The following is a 21,616-nucleotide window of genomic DNA, read 5'->3' on the forward strand; positions in this document are numbered from 1 at the left end:
AATAAGTTGTTTTGCATAAATATGTTGTTTTGCATATATAAGTAGTTTTGAATAAGTTGTTTTTTAAAATGAAATCGGAATAAGCTGTTTTGTATAAATAAGCTGTTTTGTATAAATAAGTTGTTTTGAATAAGCTGTTTTGCACAAATAAGCTATTTTGTATAAATAAGTTGTTTCGAATAAGCTGTTTTGCATAAATAAGCTGTTTTGAATAAGTTGTTTTGCATAAATATGTTGTTTTGCATAAATAAGTTGTTTTGAATAAGTTGTTTTTTAAAATGAAATCGGAATAAGTTGTTTTGTATAAATAAGCTGTTTTGAATAAGCTGTTTCGCACAAATAAGTTGTTTTGTATAAATAAGTTGTTTTGAATAAGCTGTTTTGCACAAATAAGCTATTTTGTGTAAATAAGTTGTTTCGAATAAGCTGTTTTGTATAAATAAGCGGTTTTGAATAAGTTGTTTTGCATAAATATGTTGTTTTGCATAAATAAGTTGTTTTGAATAAGTTGTTTTTTAAAATGAAATCGGAATAAGCTGTTTTGTATAAATAAGCTGTTTTGCACAAATAAGTTGTTTTGTATAAATAAGTTGTTTCGAATAAGCTGTTTTGCATAAATAAGCTGTTTTGAATAAGTTGTTTTGCATAAATATGTTGTTTTGCATAAATAAGTTGTTTTGTATAAGTTGTTTTTTAAAATGAAATCGGAATAAGCTGTTTTGTATAAACAAGCTGTTTTGCACAAATAAGTTGTTTTGCATAAATAAGTTGTTTTGAATAAGCGGTTTTAAAAAAAGTGATCCTAATAAGTTGTTTCGAATAAGCTGTTTTGCATAAATAAGCTGTTTTGAATAAGTTGCTTTTTAAAATGAGATCGGAATAAGCTATTTTGCATAAATAAGTTGTTTTGAATAAGCGGTTTTTAAAAAATCATTCTAATAAGTTGTTTTGCATAAATAAACTATTTCGAATAAACTATTTTGCATAAATAAATTGTTAAGAAAAAAATTATAATATGGGGCTTTAATTTAGTGGGCTTGGTGGGAGCTTTTTTAAGTGGGCTTTGAAATTTGGGTCTCTATTGACACCTCTACTTATTAGAATTAAGCTTTCACTTGAGGTGTAGAAAGCAATTATGTTGGGTGTAGAAAGCAATTATGCACGGTGCATAAGGATCTCCTTATGCACCATAACCACACCCCTTGTGCTTGTTGAAATGATGATGATTGTTGCCTCCTTCTGTATTTAACTATTCCGGAGGATGAGGCCCTATTTGAACTAGTGAAAAAGTATGGTTTCAAGAGATTGTCTTTTATTGCCAAATCCATGCCAGGTCGTATTGGAAAGCAATGTCAAGAGAGGTAAGCACTAATAGATGTTAGTAAGTGCCCAATGTCAAGAGATGAAAGCATTTTGTATATTCATCTTTTATTCTTTTCGATGTATTTCTATTCTTTTGCAAATGACAAATTTTGTGTGCAAATAAACAATTTGACATAGCCTTTTGCTGTTGGATGCTTTGGATCAGATTGTTTATCTTATATTCATATGTTAGATAACCTCAGTTGCTGTATCGAATTGTAGATATTGTATTTTACATAACTATAGTTTATATGTATGTTTCTTATATACCATGTTGCCAGAATATAAACTACTAGGTAATCTTTTCAGGTGGCATAATAACCTTGATCCTGCAATAAAAAAAGGGTGCATGGACGGAAGTGGAGGGATCCATACTTGCTCACTATCACCAAATATTTGGCAGTAAATTGTCAGAAATTGCAAGGGTTCTTCCTGTAAGGTACTTATCTAATACTGTTGTGCAGGATTTTCAACCTGCACTCTATAAATACATGCTTCAAAACCTGCATAAATATTAGTAGTTAATTTTAGAAAAAAATGACAACTTAATTGAATGGTTCATTTTTACTTTGTGCCTAAGTTTACCTTTATGTTAAGAACTGTCAGCAAAACACATCTACAACACATTTTCTGGATTGATTTATTTAAATTATAAATCCAGTTACTAAATGATCATTTTTTTTTTAAATGTATTGACTTTTTAAAGAATATACTTTCTAAATTCAGTTAGCTTTTCTCAACAACTTATTAGTTCTGTCACATGTCCTCTCCCTCGAAAATCAGAGAAGACGTAAATTAGAACAATTATACTCGAGCTATTGATAAATATACATGCATTTATGAAGCAGAATCATATGTTCATAATATCTAATGAACTGTGATAATTCTGTATCATTTGGGTAAGCCAGGAGTGACAATGCTATAAAAAAAATCATTGGAACAGCTCAATGAAAAAGAAGTAGGCAGCATCACCTACTTGGTGTGACATGGATGTTTCCCCTTCCAGTTTCTGCTTTTTTTCTAATAAAGTTGGCACTTGATTTGTTTAAGCTGAGGATCAAAATTTAATTGGAATGGTCTCTCCCAAGCAAAGTAACTGGTTGAATCACAATGCTGATAACTTCCCAGCTAGAATGGTTATTCAAACTGCTTCTGTAGAGGAATTTCGATCTGATAAAAACAATTTTGGCATGGCAACTCCTAGGGCTTCAGAGAAAAGTGAAAGAAGATTGATTAATTTACCAAATGAGATGCAAACAGTTATAGGTTGCAAAGACCATGCCAACTTTGCGGTTAAACACACGAACTCGAACTCGTCGATGTCCATGCTTGCTACAAATATGGATTGTTTCCCTCCTTCTAGTACTGTTACTTATGAGGCCTATAATTCTCCCAAATGGCAAAGAGTTTCTTTTTCAGATTCAAAGTTTATTGCTGGTAATGAATCTGATAGTGTTCCTATTTGAGCTACTCAAAATTGGCTAATCATGAGAAGAAAGTTCAAGTTGGAATGGAAAGCAATAACAAAAGCAACGTGTCTCAACTCCTGAAGCATGATGTGTAATTGGTTTTGACAATTTAAAACTCAACCAAGGATTTGTTCCATTCCTTCCTAGAAATGCCATGGAATGATGGACTATGTAATATTTTATATGTAAAGCTTAACAGAAATCACAAACTTTCATGTAGTGATATCTAAAGACTAGACTTTCTCCCTAAACTATCCTCTTTTTTGTTTTGTTTTGTTTTGTTTTGTTTTTTTTTTCTTTTCATTTTTCTTGGATACGTGTAGGCTTTGCTTGGAAAACGAAAATGAAGGAAATAAAGTTAAAGAATAATATGTTAATTGTTACGTAGAAAATGAATAGATAGTGACATGATGTGTTTGTTAGTTATTAATTCCATGTTTGGTTTGCAAACAGAGGGTGAAGGAGAAGAAAAGTGATAGAGAGCAGAAAGTGAAACAAAATTTTGGATTGAATGGTGAAGGGAAAAAAAAAAATGAAAGTGGAAGGAAAAATGACAACTTTTTCTTGTTTTTTCTTGCTTGATTGACTAGAAAGTGATTTCTTTTTCTTTTTCTTTTTCTACTTCTGCTCATGAAATATGACATTCATTGAATAGAAGAAAGATAATTACAATAGACCTCCAAAAATTGGTTCGGGAATGCCACCCAATAACAATTTCCATCAACTTTAGACAAACTATCAAGGACGCAAGGTTATGTGCCACTGCACTGTAAACTCTATTAACACTTGTAACATTGGTCGGAATAACGACGCATCAAGTTCTTGACATATGTTTTTGGAATAGTATGCCACACACAAACCACCAAGAGCCCTGTACAACATTTTAGCAATCTTCAGAATCCTTACGAGTCTAAGTATAGCTACTACATGTAGTTCCAAGGTTAATAAGATTACACCGCTCCATCATGGAAGAAAATTTTAGAGTCTATCTAACCGTAAAGATACCTCCCTTTATCTCAGAGAGAAGAAGGATTTCGTTGAAGTCTTCTATCATTACCTAAGGACTCGAAATATCTTGGTGAAGAGAAATAAGATAATTTCATAACTGCTCGCGGTTAACTAATTGAGGGCTAGCATACATAACAAAGCAAAACCATATGCAATCAACTTTTTTAATGCAAATGATGACTTCTTGAAAGTAAACATCTATCACAATAATGTCATAATCACAACCGCTACTTTTTAGCACTCAAATACCATCCGAAAGACCGAATGCTTCAGATATAGCACATATATCATAACTCAAACAACTCCAATATATTGATGTTTTCGAGAAAGGACAATGAGTTTTCATAAGAAAAATAAAGAGATGGTGATGTTTCCTTACCAAGTCCTTAGCATGTCGTCGACCCTTATGACTAAGAGCACATCTAATGTTCCAACTCAAAATAGTAAGTTGTTCAAATTCCATTATAAAACATATATTGGAATATGATTAAAAATCAAAGAACCCAGTAAATGAGGAGAGAAAAAACAATTTTAACCATATTTCCCCAAATCAGAGAATCCAAACAAAATCTCGTGATTGTCTTGCTTAATTTCTAGAACCCAGTAAGACTCATGGTCGTCTTAATTTTTAAATCGAATAACCTCATTAAAGATACTAACTAACTTATTGAATAGGAAATATATTTCGCCAATAAATGAAAACACATTTTTTTTAATAACAATGAAGGCCTAAACCCAAAAAGAAGGAGATTACAACGAGATTACACCTGGGGTAGAATTCCCCATCAAATCAGAAAGCAATAGAAGACTAATATTGCTAGGGAAATTATCAAAGAAACTTATCCTAGAATCCATTGAACAACCATAGCTAACTAAAGGGTCTGCGCATTGGTTTGTTTCATGGTAAGAGTGGCGAACAACAACTTCCCAATCAAGTGCAAGCAAGAGATTAATCTTCCAAACTAGCAACCTCTCTCTTCGGCTACCATGCCCATGTGAAGTGATAGCTTTCACAACAACTAAGGGGTCAACATGCAACTCAATAAATCAAAATTGCAACCTTCTAACATACATGAGCCCTTCCAACATTCCTCATAATTCGGACAAATAGACCCTTCCTATTCCAATATACTTAGAGAAACCTTCCAACCACTCACTATCGCTTCCTCTAATGATGCCACCACAACCAATATGACCACCATCTCTATAAAGATCTATTCGTTTCAATCTCACCCAGCCCACCGGTGGAGGACTCCACTCACCATAAACATATTGAAAACCCTAAAAAAGAATACGTTAAATATGATATAAAAATTACTATTTAAAAATGCATCGATTATAAAAATGAATCATTTTATTTGTCAAAAAATCATCATTTTATAACCATTGATATGATTTTTTAATTAACAATCAATATATTTATTTTTTATACGTATACAAAAAATTACACGTGAGTGAAAGACAAACGAGTAACAAGCTACGACGTTAAGCCTTTATAGATGGTAAAACAAATCTTCATAAACAACATTTTATATACCATATATAAATACGGCGCAAACAATAATGTTGTTTTTTGATCTTACATTTGTGGTATCAAAGCTTCTACGAATTAATCAAACAATTGATTCAAATGATCAATGAACTCCACAAAAACGAATTGTCCATGAGAATCCGTAAATTCAATTCTTAGATATTTTTTTCTCTCATACTTAACTTATTTTTCGATCAAATTTTAAATCATCAGATTCTATTGGCTCATAAATTGGATGGTTAAAAAAAAAACTTTTTTGAGTTCTTTTCTGATGGAAAAAGAACTAGTTTTTGGAATTTATTTTAGGAGAATGTTAAGCGGTGCCCTCGTGGCTTTGATTAAACAATCAAAATAAATAATTTTTTTATAAAAAGTTGTGTAATCATTATTTAATCAAAAGTTAAAACTTATATTTTCAAGAAATTTTTTTTATTTATAGTTTCTTTAACCATTGTCCTGAAGACACTTGTTCAGGACAATGGTTAACAAGACCCTTTATTTTAGGAGAATGTTAACTAGTGCTACAGTGGTTAAACATCCAAAACAAGCAAGTTTTCATAAAAAAAATGGAAAATGTTAACCAGTGCCCCGGGCACTGGTTAACATTTTCCATTTTTTATTAAAACTTGCTTGTTTTGGATGTTTAACCACTGTATTTTATGTTTATAAGACAAAATTTCTAATTATAAAATCCTTAACCAATGTTTTGGGTACCGGTTAGCAACACCCTTTATTTTATGACATACTCCCTCCAGTCCTATTTACAAGAGACAATTTACTTTTTAGATACATTAAATAATTTATGTATTTGGTTTAGGTTCTTGACTATATACATACATTATTCAATGTATCTAAAAAGTCAATTTTCTTTTGTAAATATAATCGGAGAAAGTACTATTAATAAACCACTAAGCTTTGAACTTTTTGTCTTGAATAAATTTTCTTATCCATCCATCTGATATGAGTATTGCAAAATTCACACAGCTACAAAGAAAGTGCATGATGTGGGCCACTGTCGTCATAAACATTGAAACACGTGTTCATCACAAAGTACATGATAACGTTGGACAAAATTGAAAAATTAAATAAAAAACAATAAACAAAAAACGAACGAAGAAGAAAGAACCTTCAGGAAAAGTGGATCCCACAAATCAACGGTTGACAGCCATATTCGGACAAATCAACGGCTTCACTTCATCACACGTCACCATCTCTTATCTCTCCAATTTTCCTTCTAGCGCTTTCTTATTTCTTCTCTATGGACCCCACCAACACACACGCTCCTTTTTATTCCTATCCTCTCCTTCGAAACTTCTAGAATCTCTCTAAACAAACGCTAACCTAACGCCGTCGCCGGTGGCAGTTTCTTCTTCTGACTCCGTTTCCGGTTAGAATATTTCAACGCATTCCATCTCTTTCAAGGTAAACAATTAATAACGCACCATATAATCAATTAATTAATTTTCCTTAGTTAATATCATACTTTGTTCTATATCTTTGACCGTATTATGCATGCTTAGTATATAGATAGATTATTAGATTAGAATAGGTAAACCATATTTAACATCATAATAATTTTGTTTGATTAGGAAATAGTTATGAACTAGATACAAAAATTAGGGTGTAATTAGGAACAGATCTGGAAAAGAAGTTGATGGCGACATTACCGGTGGAGCAAACAGGTGAATCGGCGACGGCGGAGTCGCAGAGATCGATTCCGACGCCGTTTCTGACGAAAACGTATCAACTTGTTGATGATTCTTCCGTTGATGATTTGGTTTCATGGAATGAAGATGGAACAAGCTTCATAGTTTGGAAGCCTGCTGAATTTGCTAGAGATTTGCTTCCAAAGTATTTCAAACACAATAATTTCTCCAGTTTCGTTCGTCAACTCAATACTTATGTAACTAACTAAATCTCTTTAATCTTAATCTTATCGTATTCTATTCCTTTTGTTTTACTTTCTTTTTTAGGATTTTTTTTTCTCTCTAAATTTTGTGTTTATTTCTAGGGATTTCGGAAAGTTGTACCTGACCGGTGGGAATTTGCTAATGACGGATTTCGACGAGGCGAGAAAAATTTGCTTCGAGATATTCAGCGGAGAAAAATATTGCCGGCAGCAGGAACAGCTATGGCGACAGCGGTAGCTGCAGCTAATACTGTAACAGTAGCTATGGCGGCACCGGTTAGAATGGTGTCTCCAGCAACTTCTGGTGATGAACAGGTGGTTTCGTCGAATTCATCTCCGATTGCGGTGAACAATGGTGCTACAGTGCAGCGTAGCATGAGTTGCACCACTGCGCCGGAGTTAGTTGAAGAGAATGAAAGGCTTAAGAAAGAGAATATGCAATTGAGTAATGAGCTAAGTCAATTGAAAGGTCTTTGTAATAATATACTTGCTATGATGAGTAATTATGCTTCTGGTTTTAGTAGACAGTTAGAATCTTCTACGAGTGCTGCGACGGCACGGGGCGTGGTTGTAACAGAAGGGAAAATTTTGGATCTTTTGCCTATAAGGAATGTTTCATTAGCTGAGGAAAATGTAGTGCTTAATGTGGGTGGAGCTGCTGGCGGTGTGCCATGTGAGACGACGAGTTTGATGGAACCAGAGGTTGAGGCACCTCATGTTCCTAAGCTGTTTGGGGTTTCAATTGGGCTTAAACGATGTAGGACGGAGAATGAGGTTGAACCGGAGAGAGAGGAACGGGAACAGCATCAACAAATTCGAATGCAAGTGCAGATGCAAACACAATCCTCGCAGGAGACTGATCGAGGATCGGATGTGAAATCTGAACCTCGTGATGGTGATGGTGATGGTGACTCGGATGATCAAGAGCGTCGTTGGAAATTGACGAAATAGTGGTAAAGGCCGTGTTTGGAATTTGGATTATGTCGGGACTCCTAAAATTTGAAACATGACACCCATGTTTGAACATGGCTAACAGACACTAGCTGGTGTCATTGGACAAGGGCATGATTTGAATTTTAAAGTTCATGTTGTTGTATAATATTATTGCTTCGCATGTTGTTCATAATTTAGTTTTCTTGTTGAGCAAAGTGTGTGAAAGCCATGCTTTGCTCAAGCAAGCGTGATGAAATCATGCAAAAGAAAGTCAATATTGTCCACAATTTTGCTTAGAGAAAGATTATCAACACATGCAAACTGATTTGCTAAATCAATGTAAAGTTTGTTGTGACAATCACAATATTTTCTAATTTGATACATGTACTAGGATGCTTCCACCCTATGGACCAACTTTGTTTCCAAGTAACATAATTATAGTATTACTTTATTTAACGAAAAAGTGGTCGTTGTGATTTATATTTCTGAATCAGTTAACGATGAATAATGAACTGTTTATTAATAAATTATTTGTCGTTTACTCGTTGTTATTATTGATATAGAATTGGAGACTAATTCAAATTTGTCGTACCTTTAAATTTTAATATGTAGCTTTTATATACATATTCAGTTATTTTGCACATACACTATGTTTATTGCCTCAGATAATTTATCTTTCCTTCAACTTGTAAAACCTGGAACTACGAACTTCAAAAACTTATGTAATTTATGCCTAAAATGGGATTTATTTTATTTTGTACTCCATTAATCCCATATTAAGTAATACATCCATCAAAACAAGTATGTTATGTGATTGGTGAATAGTCAAAACAAGTCAATTAATACAGGATGGCGAAATAGTTCAAATTTTTTTTAACAGGAAATTTTATTTAAAAACCAAATCTTTGTTACGAATAGAGACCGGTGATTCAGAGAATACAAACTAAAACAGGACATTGTATGGAGGCCATTTGACCCGTTATGGATGAACTCAGATTCTGGAGTTTTCACATTCATACATTTAGGACATCGATGATAGTTCAATTAAGATTAGACGGTCAAATTATAAGGTGGCTTTTTAAATTATATATCAGGTTTACCTGATCTTTTTGAATCAGTTCTGGAGTTGTGAGTTGCATGCAATTGCACTTTTTTATCGTTAAGAACATGAAAATAATTGCAATTTGAAGACTAAAAAATCTAAGTAGTAAAACACGACCATGTGAAAATGAAAAAGAACACCAAAATTGTTAAGCGTTTGTGTTAAATCTCCTGCCTTTGGAAGACGAAATCCGAAATTGTGGAGATATTATGCATTTGATTGTTACACTTTACTGATTATAAACTTATGAATTTGACTTGCTCGAAAAGAAAAAAACACCCTTAATGAATTCGATCTCAAATCTAAAAATTCACGCTCTCGATGTTTTGTTAATTCTCCGTACTTTTCTCTCAAGTGTGAAAGTACAAAAAGTCAATGAATCAGCTTAATCAACAAAGCAGTAGGAAGGGTTAAGAGAAGGCCCAAACTTAAGTATCTTGGCTAAATAATTTTCAACTCTGGTACTTCTTAGTTTGAGCTCCAGGTTACCTCATCAGTCAACACCAATATATAGCAAGTTTAAGCAGTGTATGAACTTGATAAGTGTGATAGGTTTTGTGAGCATATCAACAGGATTGTTACTGATGTGGATTTTGACAAGTTGCATTACCCTTTTCATTTACATTTCTACTGCAATGAAGTCTTTTGTCAATGTGCGCTTGATTCTCTCATGGGGCATTTGCTTTTTGCGTAAGTTTACAACATTTTGACTATCACAATAAATGCACACTGTTTCTTGGGAGACTCCAATTCAGACACCAATCCGTGAACCTAAATTGCTTCTTGATAGCATCTGCAAGTACCACATATTTTTCTTCAGTAGTCGAGTAAACTATTATGTGCTGCGGTGAAGCTTTCCAACTAATAAACAGTGTGAATACATAACTTGTCAATGATCTTCTCTTGTCCATGTTGTCTGCATAGTCTGAGTCACTAAAGCCTTGAGCTGGCTTGGTATTATCAGCACTTTTGCAGCACACTAGTCCTGCATTTATAGTCAGTCCCTTGGAAATAGGGATGGAAATAGGTTAGGTCGAGCTAGGCTTTATAAGGCATAAGCCTGACATGCCATATTTTTTTAAAGCATAAGTCTGACCTTCTGAAAGCCTGATACGGCATGCTAGCCTGTTTAAAAACCTATATCTTATGAACATATTTAAATAAGCAATGTGATATAAGTTTAAATGAACTAGCGAGTTAATAGTTCAATTAGATTAAACTCTCTTTTGATAATCAACACGAGGTTTTAGGAAATTCGACTATATATTGTATCATATTTCTATTCTAATTTATAATAATACATTTATACATGCAAAAAATTAAAGTATACTAATAAAGCTTAAATTATTAAAAAAGTTTACAAATTTATATTTTAATTCAAAGTACAATATATAATATAATAATAAATAATATTATTCATATTACTTAAATAGGCTGGCCTAATAGGCTTAAGAGGCTTTTTGAGAGGCCTGTGGTCTGACCTTTTAAGCTAAATAGACTTAAAAAAAGCCTAGGCCTTCTCTATTTAAGAAAAAAGTCTGGCCTAGCCTGTCGTAGGCTAGGTCATAGGCCCCTGTAGGCTGGTCTGACCTATTCTCATCCCTACTTGAAAATACCTATGCCCCCACCTGGCTTGCCAATATGTTGATCCTCAATTTCCTATGTACCTGTTGGTAACACTGATAACATGTATTATATCAGCCCTAGAGCATACCTCATAATTCATTATGTTATCAATGGAATTTGCATGGGAACTTTCTCCATATAAATTATATGTCAATTTCTGAAACATCTGTGACATTTGAGAGTTTGAACTGTGAGGCAAAGGGAACACTAGTGATCTTAATTAGGTAGTTTGAAATGTTAGGTATGTTGAAATTCTCAACTACCTTCTTTAGGTAGTTTTCTTGAGACAATGAACTTTCTTTTGTCTCTAACTCGAACGGTATCCATTCCCAAATTTTTCTTGGTTGCACCCAAATTCTTCATTTCTAATTCTCATTGAAGTTGATCTTTCAACAAGTGGATGTGCACTGATTAACTGTTCTCATTAACTATATAAGCCTTGTTGTACTTCATGCAACCACAATTAACTTATCAATACATTCATTTTTTTACTCCTCAACCAAACGGAAAATACAACTTTCTCTACTTATCTTGGCCGCTCTCGTCTCTCTCAATGGAAGCCCTCTACTGGCTGGGATTAAAAGACTGGTAACAGTCAATGGCATGATAGTAGATTGGATTGTCATAATTTCAAATTTTCAGACCAATCATGTAATAAAATTACGTAAACTGCAACAAATCTACAATAGCTGATATACTTTCGGTGCACTGGCTAACAAACTAATTTGGTGCACAACAAGCGCTACCATTATAAACTCGGGGAAGTTGTACCGAACATTTTTAAAGCATGGTCTGAGACTAATAGACCATTACTATATAATTACAATGACTTATACCAGACATTATTGGTGACAACAACAATATCGCAACAATAAAAATAAAATATAAATGACAACCAAATTGGCTCTTACGATAATTATAGCCGAAATGCGCTGAACAACGCTATGCACAACCAGTTAGAAGCCACAATAACTACCAATAAACAGAGCAACTATCACTACATGATTACAGCACAAAGCAGCAGCAGCAACGATCGTATAGGCCTGTATCCAAAGTGTATTGACATGTTGTGCCTATTAAAAGTGATAAAAAAAATCATGCAGATTCCTCAAAATGGCAGCTAGAAACATTTCCGAGATCATCTACACTTCCTCTTGACCGAGGTTACTACTTTTCAAGATGTTATACTTGCAGAGAGGGCATGTGGCATTAATATACAGCCATTTATCCACACAGGCACAGTGAAAATGGTGACCACAAGGAAGTTCTCTTAGCTCAACTCCATCGTCATAGGAAGAAAGGCAGATGCAACATTCCTATAAATGATAAAAAGAAAATGTCAGATTTGTTGAGCGACAGAGGATTCATTCATTTATTTTGTTAAAACCACATTGATTTATTACAAAATTATCTTGCCGCACTTGAATCACTATGTCAATTTCCTTAGGTGTAGTGTGATGGTCAAAAGACTTCACATAGAAACAAGCTCACAAAAGACTATACATGTTGCACCCTTCAGGGTATGAATGTGAAGATGTATTTTACAAATAAAAACTGTGATAATAACAACAAAACAGTATGCAAGGAAATCTGTGTTTGAAACATTACTTAGATTTCCCATTGAAATGCAGTGAAATAAAATCTGATTAGAAACAACGCAACGTGGACATTGGAAAAGGGAGAAAAGGTTAAGCTCGCTAAGAATAAATATTTACGAATTATAACATACCGCATCCTCCTCAGCAAGAACATGTTCAATAGGTGAATCAGCCCGACACTCGGTCATTATTCCTCCAACAGGACCTTGATTGTTATCAGTTTGTTTCTCATTACTTTCAACTTTTCTGAATTTAAATTTTGATAACTGCTCAATGTCTTCTTTTGATGCCCCTTCCTGCTTTTTTATCAACAAATATAACTAATAAATAAATAAATAGGTATAGAGATAGAAAGATAAAAGCAAGGACAATATATATATATATATATATATATATATATATATATATATATATATATATATATATATATATATAGACACACACACATATATTCCACTAACTAGTCCAAGGGTGCGACTCAACATTGTCATCATGACTGGTAAAAAGCATACACAAATTCCGATATCGCCTTATTTATGTTTAGCCAACAATTATTGACAGAAACCTGGATCTACGGCTCTATATCACTTGAAGACAATACAGGAGATGCGGATACAAAAATACAAATGAAGAGCAGAATATTGGTTACACTCAAGGTTGTCATTGTTAAACTTGAGAGCATCTACATAAACTCATGGAAAGTCCGTACATTGAACTTGTTTACGCATTTTACTAATACTAAATATAATAATTAAAAACATATAAATGGTATATATACATAATATAAGTACCTTTAAGACAATGATATTTAATATTCCAACTCCATTATAAAGCAAACCAAAATAACAGTGTGATATCCTTTTATTTTTTTTGAAGAAAGTGTGCAGATCATCATCATACTACATGAATGACCAAATCATGCATATATATATATGTCCTCGTGAGCTTAGCTCAGCTGGTTGGGACAACGCATAAAATATGCAAGGTCTGGGGTTCAAACCCCGGCCACTACCAAAATATATATATATATATATATATATATATATATATATATATATATATATATATAGAGGACATATCTAGTGAGAATGGGTTAGTTATATGAGAATGGTGAGACCAATTCTCAACCCTTGGATCAAAAATAGATGATTAAGATTAAAAAGACTCACATGTGCCTCTCTCTAGTCTATCATTTCTTATAAACCTGTTTTTACCTTTTCATCTTCTTCCATCGACTATCATCTGCAACTAATTTTTACCTTACGCTCATATGAACAACAACTATCTTCATCAAAAAACTGACTTGTTCATTTTCAATTTTTACAATCTCACCATCAGAACTATTCCGAATTTTGATGAAGGGGATTAAAATCATTGGAGATATTGCCTTTCAAATGGAATTTCTTTTGAATAACATCCGCATCCAAATGGATTAAAATAATTGCATATCATTCTGGTTCTATTTTTCATTCAATCAATTGGATTCAATTTTAAATTAATGATCCACTCTATCCAAATAACCCATTTTCTTTTTGAAAAAAAAATCTAAATAATATTGTTGCCCTTTGTCTTCTCACAACGATTCAAATCAAAATCCACCAACAAAATAAAAAAACTTCAATTAAATGAGATTGGATTTAATCCAATGAATCTAGAATTCAATTCAACACACAAACAGAAAGACACTTGCTTGAAATTGGATCTGGAATGATTTCTTTTATGGGTTTTCTGACGTCAAACGTCTGCAGGAAAGCGGCAACGGCAGGTTTATGACTGTGAATCGATGGTGGAAGGTGACGACGGCGGGCTTCAGGTCAGGGAGGATTGGGTCGCCGAAAAATATCATGGACGGTGAGGGGAAAGAAGAAACGACAGCTTTAGATGGTAAAGGAAGAAGAGGAGGAGTTAACGCAGGAAATGAAAAGTTGAAGAGAATTGAGTGAGATTTGGTCACATGATAGACTAGAGAGAGGCACATGTGAGTCTTTTTAATCTTAATCATCTATTTTTGATCAAAGGGTTGAGAATTGCACTCACCATTCTCATATAACTAACCCATTCTCACTAGATATGTCCTATATATATATATATATTGAAACCATTAAATTCCTAAAGTGAAAATTTTCAAACAAGAACCAAGCATTCACTATCTTCAATTTATTAAGAAATCCACAAATATTAATTATACATAAATTTTGAAGTCGTAGGTTTCGAAGTGAAAACAATTCAAACAAGATCCAAGTATTCACTAGTTTCAATTATATTTGTAAAATTTATTATGAGTGCTTCAAAGCATTCATAGGGAAAGTACAAAATTAAAAAGTTCCCTATAAAACAATATAATATATTAAATATTGAAATTGAATTATTTTTAATTTATATTTTCTGCTATTAGAGAATTTTGAATTGAAAATTATCCTTTTAACATGAAGAAGAATAGCAGCATACGTAAGGTCTTTTGGGTGGAATTCGTGTAAACTCTATCCCTAATTCAAAACGAAAAACTCCCAGCCGCCTCCTCTCTGGTAGTCATCTCTCACATACTCTGTAAGTTTGTTTTTGGGTCTAATTTTTCTTTTCATCATACAAGCTCACTTGGCCATAAGCACAAGATTCAGAGCATGGTCAACCGAGTTTGCTCAAAAAAGATTTTTGAAGCGAGTCAACTCAGATTCCTTCATAGAAATGTAAACTCGAATGAGCCTATGAGTCTCCTCGTGACTTTGACCACCATGATTACACTAGTCCACCTATTCGAAATATGTGAGAGATATGAACTCTCACCTAATTTCCTTTCTCAATACATCAATAACCATCCTAAAAATGCACCATCAACAACTAAGCTTGTTCTCGATAGACAACGCCGTAACTCCCTATCTTGTATTACGTTCAAAGACAAACTTTATAGAGATAAACCATATACCTCCGAACCTCTCTTAATAGTTTGACCTGTAATTTTATTTGGTCTAATACGTCTCTTCATATAAGAGAATTCTCGATCTAGTCAACATCAGCACTTCTGCGCGACTTCTCCAGTATACCCAAATAACCTAGGACAAGGCTCTACCATTTTTCTAAAATGGGAACCACCTCAATTTTCTCCATGAAAGTTAGTTGAGTTACACAAATCTTATCTTGCATAAACAATTAGACATTGTAATATTGTCAAACGTTCACTTTTATTTCCAATTACACTTTGAACAGTCTTTATCTCCCTTTCCTAATTACATTTGCTCTCAAAAATTTAACCTTGTCCCTATTCCCAAACTTTTGCCTTGTTCTCCAACTCAACCTAAATCTCCCTTCAGTAACATGACTATGAATTGCTCGTTCCGGCAGATATGAGCCAGGCCATGCTTTCATGACACCTAATTCCTAAACACAGTCCCTTTTTGATCTTATGATGTCTAATTCTGCATCAGAAAAGAAAATTTCTTGATGCTCCTTCCTTGTCTTCTCAAAGTACCAGTGGGTTTAATGGTTGTAGAATGCATCCTTCATGAAAAAACTCCAATTTATAATCGATAACAGTAATAATTGGGTTTCTCCCCGAATTCTATATCTCTAATTTCACATTAAAATGATATTTTAATGTTATAAAATGACTCACCCTAAAACCTTAAAAAACTGAGGAAAACATGTTAATGAACAGATTCTAAATTTTCCCACAGAAAATAGAGGACCTAGAGAGAAAATCCTAATTTCAGGAATGTGAGTATATCTGTTATCTATCCATCATACTTAAAGAATGAGTTATTCCCATGTGTTGGCAAAATAGTACAATAATATTACAAGTCAACTATGTACGGCAATATACTAACACTGCGAAACAAATAAATCCAGACTTAACACCCGTCTAATAAGTTCATTCACTAGTTATGTGTATAAAAAGATATTAGTATTAATCTTTCACAATTATTACCATAGATGTTGAAACGGTTAAATTTGCAGAGTCACATCAAAGATTATTAGAGCCTAGCAACTTCTGAACCAAAATTACACATAATATAGCAATTCCAATAAGGGTTTTTGAGACACGAGATTCATATTCTTATTAAAAAAAAAAAAACTTCAAACAAGAACAGGGAACAAATGACTGATTGAACAAAAAGTCACCTGGTCTGCAACAGCATAAAGAAGTGCAATGATACATGGAAGACAACAGCAAACAGCGATACCAATGACACAGGCCAGCGCAACACAGAAAACGACAAAGAAAACATCAAAACCAAGAAAGACTATACATAACCTGCAAATCACATATATTCCGGTCAAAGGTATTCAACGAAAAATAAGTAAATATCAGTTGACTTGCCAAAAGATCAATACATCATAAATGAAAAGATATTTGCACAACTTGAAAATGAGAGTGAAAGAGGACAAACCAGTAAAGCTGAGGAGAATCTTGGGCTAAAGCTTGACCACCAGCTGATACCCAGTAGAATCCAATAATCCACCAAATAAATGAAAACATGGTATTGGCTGATTCCAAATGTTTCGCAACACTGCCGAGAAAAACGACAAAATAAAAATTGGGAAATGGTGCAAAATATCAGACAACTACATTGACCAGAAAATAAGCGGCACTCATTTCAAATGTATAATAATAATTGATTTGGTCCTTAATCAATAAAAAAGAAGTTGATGGTGTTTCATCCCACAACACAGATTTATGTGCACAAAATCGGAAAGTGCCTCACTCATTCAAGTTAGATGGTTCACACAAATTAGGTAAAAATATCGTATATTAAGACATGGCAAATTACAATCTTAAAACATGGGTTATTCTAGAGAAAAAGGTTCATTATCAAGTAACAAGTAAAAAATACATTTTGGCAATTGAATCAGAGGAATAAATCACTTGCATTGTTGCACAGTACCATCTTGTATTTACATGAAGATTCATTTGGGCGACATGAGTGAGAATATAGTTCATAATCTAATTTAAACTTTGATTTTGACATACTCGAAAACATGAATTTGTTTTAGGGACAAACCATGAGTTAAAGTATAACACCAGAAATTTATTGTTCAAATGATTTAAAAATAACATATTTTAAGTTAATAAATACCAATGAAATTACTAAAATATGTTTGCTTGAATTCATAAATCCTCACCATTTGTCAGCTTGTAGATTACGTGGAATATCAAATTTTTAAGGAACGATTACTAGGTTCAGCGGAAGATTGAGTTGGAGATTGATGCAAGATGGGGTCTTCAACCAGAGAAAGAGTTGGAAAAAAAAACAAGATAAATAAACAAACAAAAAAGAAAATGGAATGTTGTTAGGTACCAAGAGAACTTAGAGAAGGATCCTAACAAAGATGCTTTGTCAAAGTACACATGCAACTGTTGGTTGGTTGCTAACGCAAACAACTTGTAACGTCTGGTGGAGAGTAAAAATGGTAGAAATAATAAACAACGAAACATTAATGGTCTCTAATTCTTAGCTAGAAATACTATTTTACATGGTCCAAGCTAAGATTTTGTAATGGTTTATATGTCTAAATTATTTGAAATTGTTAGTTGGAAATGTGATTCTGAATCTAATGAAAAACTTAACACTATAACTAAAATTAAAAGTCCCCCTTTCTAATTTCATTTTTAAGGCTGAACTACAAGTTCAATTAGGGCTTGACGAAACCAAGGCTGCAAAAGTGATACTTTTGGGTATATGATCTTACAATCTTTGTCTTGCACCCATGCTTCAAGAAACCAAGCAAATACAACTCTTTCAACACAAAATTAGTTAATCATCATGAATCACGATCACTTGGCAATTTCCGTCATCTATTTACATCAAACTTATTCCCTCTCACCTTCAATCACCCAAAGCAATATGAGAGAAACTTTAAGCTCTTCACATTTAACACAAAAAGAAAATAAGTTTTTCATGAGTATAAAATCAAAATCTTCAATACATTTTTGAACTTTCATGAGGATGTTTTCTTTTCCTTAACTAACTAGTAACTAATAAGAAAGCTACATCAGCCATATCAACTCTTTCAAAAGTTAACTAGAGGTATACTAGACTTATCCATTAACAGAGCCTCACCTATCGAGTTCGATTTCTGGGTAGAACAACTTTTGGCGAGGATTTACTTACCTCCCAAACAAACTCCAGATTACCTGACCCCTTCCCGAGGAACTAGAGGGTTAACCAAAAAAAAAAAGAACCTCTCCTACAATCCTTGATTATACTTTAAATTTTAAAAAGTTTATAAAAAGCATAGGCTTAATCTAGTGTTATCATTCATAAATACACTAATTAACATAGAAACACAAACACATTAAATTTCTTTCACCTATGCATCATGAAGTAACAAAATTCACAAAACATTCCCTACAAAAATGCATCATCCTTTAACACAAGTATTATAAGAACAAGATATAAAAATATTCACCAAATAAACTCATAAAATAAAAGGTTGAGAAAATTCACCTAGTACTCTCTTCATCAAATTGCGCCAATGAAACATAACTGGAACCAGAAACAGCAGAACGAGAACCTTCCCTTGAACTGAAATTCCCACTACCAATCCTATCAGAACCTGCTACCGCATTCGATGACGAAGAACGTTGAAACCTTCTCCTTCTCCTATACTCAAAACAAACACAAACCATATGAAGAACACATTGCAACACATATCCCGCAATCCACAGCCTCAACGGCATTTCCGGAGCTTCATTCCGGCTCAAAAACAACGCCGTTCCCGCCACAATGACGAAGGCGAAGTTCCAAACGATATCGAGAATCACAACCGGCTTCGAATACGCCCAATCGCTTTGTCGTTCTTCTAATTGCTCTGCGGCAGTTTCGCGAACAACGACGGAAGGCTCCCGCATCGTTCGACGGCCGCTTGCTTGACGAAGGAAGCGTGCGGCTTGGAGGAGACGTTGGCGACGACGGCGACCGGAGTTGTTGAGGTCATCGGAGGAGGAACCGCCGCCGGGATTGGTGAGAAAGGGAGTTGAATCGATGATGTCTGATGAGGAACGGTTCGGTGTCGACATGGTGGTTCGACGAGGTGGTGACTCGGTGAGTCGGCAATTGACTCGGTTCGGTTCAGAACATGAAAATGTTATAATGATGATTATGTAGAAGAAATGAAGTGAAAGAGATGAATTAATTAATGGATTAAATAAATGATTATGATTAATTAATTCGAAGAGAGTATGAAAATGGTGATATCTTAATTAGGGAAGAAATTGAAATGGTGTTTGTACCAAAAAAAAAAAAAAGAAATTGAAATGGTGAAGATGAGTGATGACACGACTAGTTTTTTTTTTATTTTTTTTAATTATTGAGGCGCTATGTATGTACCAATCATACGGTGCCGTTTGTTGGGTTGTTGTTCGTATTAATCAAAGTGGTAGCATTTTTAGTTATCAACAAAGTATGGAGGGTAACGAAAATTAACATTTTTGTTTTTATGTTACATCAAGCTTCATTTATTAAACTCATATACTTATACGATGAAGATATGATCCACAGGGGCGGATTTGGGATGAAATTACTAGTGTGGTAAATTATCTTAGCGAAGTAATTTACGTTATAAATAACTTTTAATTACTAGTGCGGCTGGGATTTTGTTTTTTTTTTTCTTGTTTTAGCCTTGTACACCAAAAAAAATATGTTGATGTTGCAACTAATAAAACATACCAAACATTATAGTCTATTGGTTGATGAATTATTAAATGAAAAAAAAATATGGCAAAAACAATAGCCAAGACTTGAACAAAAATAAAATGTGGCAAAAACAATAGCCAAGACTTGAACCAAGGACCGTGTGAGTTAGAATAGCCTGCACTTGACCAATACAACAATGCAACATATGTAATTATATATTATATCCAAATTAAAGATATATAGTATAAAATTTAGGCTTAAATATAAATAAATAAAAAGTTTGGGCTGGTTTGGTGTGGTAGTAGCTACACTCAGCCATGAACAAATCCGCCCCTGACGATACAGCGTCGATACGACGATATAGGAAAATTTAAGATATGATATAGTAGGGATACGTTAATTAAAAAAATAATTTTAAATTTAATTTTTTAATTAGTGTATCCCTGAGTTCAACCAACTCAGGGATACGTTAATTAAAAAATTAAATTTAAAATTATTCAAGCATCTATGAAGACTAATTTTTCGAGCATTGTGGGACTAAAGTGGACGGTCAACACTTCTTAAAAGTTTTTTTGCGGGAAACTCTTATTAAAAGTTGTTGCTGCATGTCTAAGACCGGATATATAAATATAAGTAGGGTATTGTTAACGAATACTTCGGTTCAATGAGAACCAAAAATGGGACTTGCGAAAAGGATTAGTGTTTGGGGGAAGGATTCATGAGTGGAAAGATGGAGGCAAATCAAGGTTAAACAAGAGAGGAGATCCTTTGTAAATTAAATGCTTATGATCACTTCCTTTTAAAGATTAAAACTATAGTTGAGAAACAATTGTAAACATCTTGGATAAAGAAATCACTGACTCTCTTGGTCACATGAAGAGATTGGGAAAATGTAGAATTAAGTTTGAAAACTGATTCTTATAATTTGTTTTGAAATCTTTGTATAAAGTTACTCTCTTGGTTAATAGAACGAAAAGTTTTTCTCTATTCTAGTAGATCGGTATCAGACCGAAAACAATATCGTGTATCGTTCTTCTTCTCTGTTACTTTTTTATCTTATTCTTCGATTTTGCTTTAAGAAAGAGGGTCCAAATCTTTTCATGACATATACTTTCCTTATTGTTTAGCTTCATGTCACCTATAAAGGATTACGACTAGCTAAAGAGCAATGGCTTCCATCATTATTATTGAATATCTTTTTGACACCCTTAGGAGCAATGGCTTCAATCATTGGTTTAACCTTGCAACTTGCAAGGAACTTCTCCTCCCCGTTGTCTTGACACCCTTAGAGAAGATAATAAATGAGTGGATTGGTTCACAAAGATTGAACCTCTCTTCTTCTTTTTTTCCCTCTTGATTCAAATAATTCAGAAATCAACTTGTCTTCTTTTCCTCTCCAGTTCTACCAAAATCCAAATATAGCGTAAGATCTATAGATAAGATTTGT

The 21,616-nt window shown here is 33.5% G+C and overlaps 2 protein-coding genes and 1 pseudogene across 4 annotated transcripts; 2 read left to right on the top strand and 1 right to left on the bottom strand.

The window, feature by feature from the left end:
• The first annotated feature begins 1,215 nt into the window (after positions 1-1,215).
• LOC146919271 (uncharacterized) lies at positions 1,216-3,205 on the top strand (annotated as a pseudogene). Its single transcript, XR_015010711.1, has 3 exons — positions 1,216-1,361; positions 1,672-1,801; positions 2,271-3,205. The product of XR_015010711.1 is annotated as an uncharacterized LOC146919271 (transcript).
• Positions 3,206-6,686: 3,481 nt separating this feature from the next.
• AT-HSFB2B (winged-helix DNA-binding transcription factor family protein) lies at positions 6,687-8,675 on the top strand. Of its 2 annotated transcripts, none has more exons than XM_085712557.1 (3): positions 6,687-6,792; positions 6,960-7,273; positions 7,382-8,675. In XM_085712557.1, exons 2-3 carry the CDS (start codon positions 7,025-7,027, stop codon positions 8,228-8,230), a joined length of 1,098 nt encoding a protein of 365 aa, XP_085568683.1. In that variant the 5' UTR covers positions 6,687-6,792; positions 6,960-7,024; the 3' UTR covers positions 8,231-8,675. The 2 variants fall into 2 exon arrangements, with proteins under 2 accessions (XP_085568683.1, XP_085568684.1); XM_085712558.1 differs by having other exon boundaries at positions 6,991-7,273.
• Positions 8,676-11,575: 2,900 nt separating this feature from the next.
• On the bottom strand, positions 11,576-19,801 carry LOC146919273 (E3 ubiquitin-protein ligase At1g12760-like). Its single transcript, XM_085712574.1, has 5 exons — positions 18,982-19,801; positions 16,924-17,043; positions 16,655-16,787; positions 12,670-12,834; positions 11,576-12,256 (listed from the first exon to the last, which is right to left on the bottom strand). Exons 1-5 carry the CDS (start codon positions 19,551-19,553, stop codon positions 12,083-12,085), a joined length of 1,164 nt encoding a protein of 387 aa, XP_085568700.1. The 5' UTR covers positions 19,554-19,801; the 3' UTR covers positions 11,576-12,082.
• Positions 19,802-21,616: the final 1,815 nt, after the last annotated feature.

This window comes from Medicago sativa, chromosome 5 (assembly GCF_051527215.1).
Source record: "Medicago sativa cultivar Bolivia chromosome 5, Bolivia_mono, whole genome shotgun sequence".
NCBI classification, from domain to species: domain Eukaryota; kingdom Viridiplantae; phylum Streptophyta; class Magnoliopsida; order Fabales; family Fabaceae; genus Medicago; species Medicago sativa.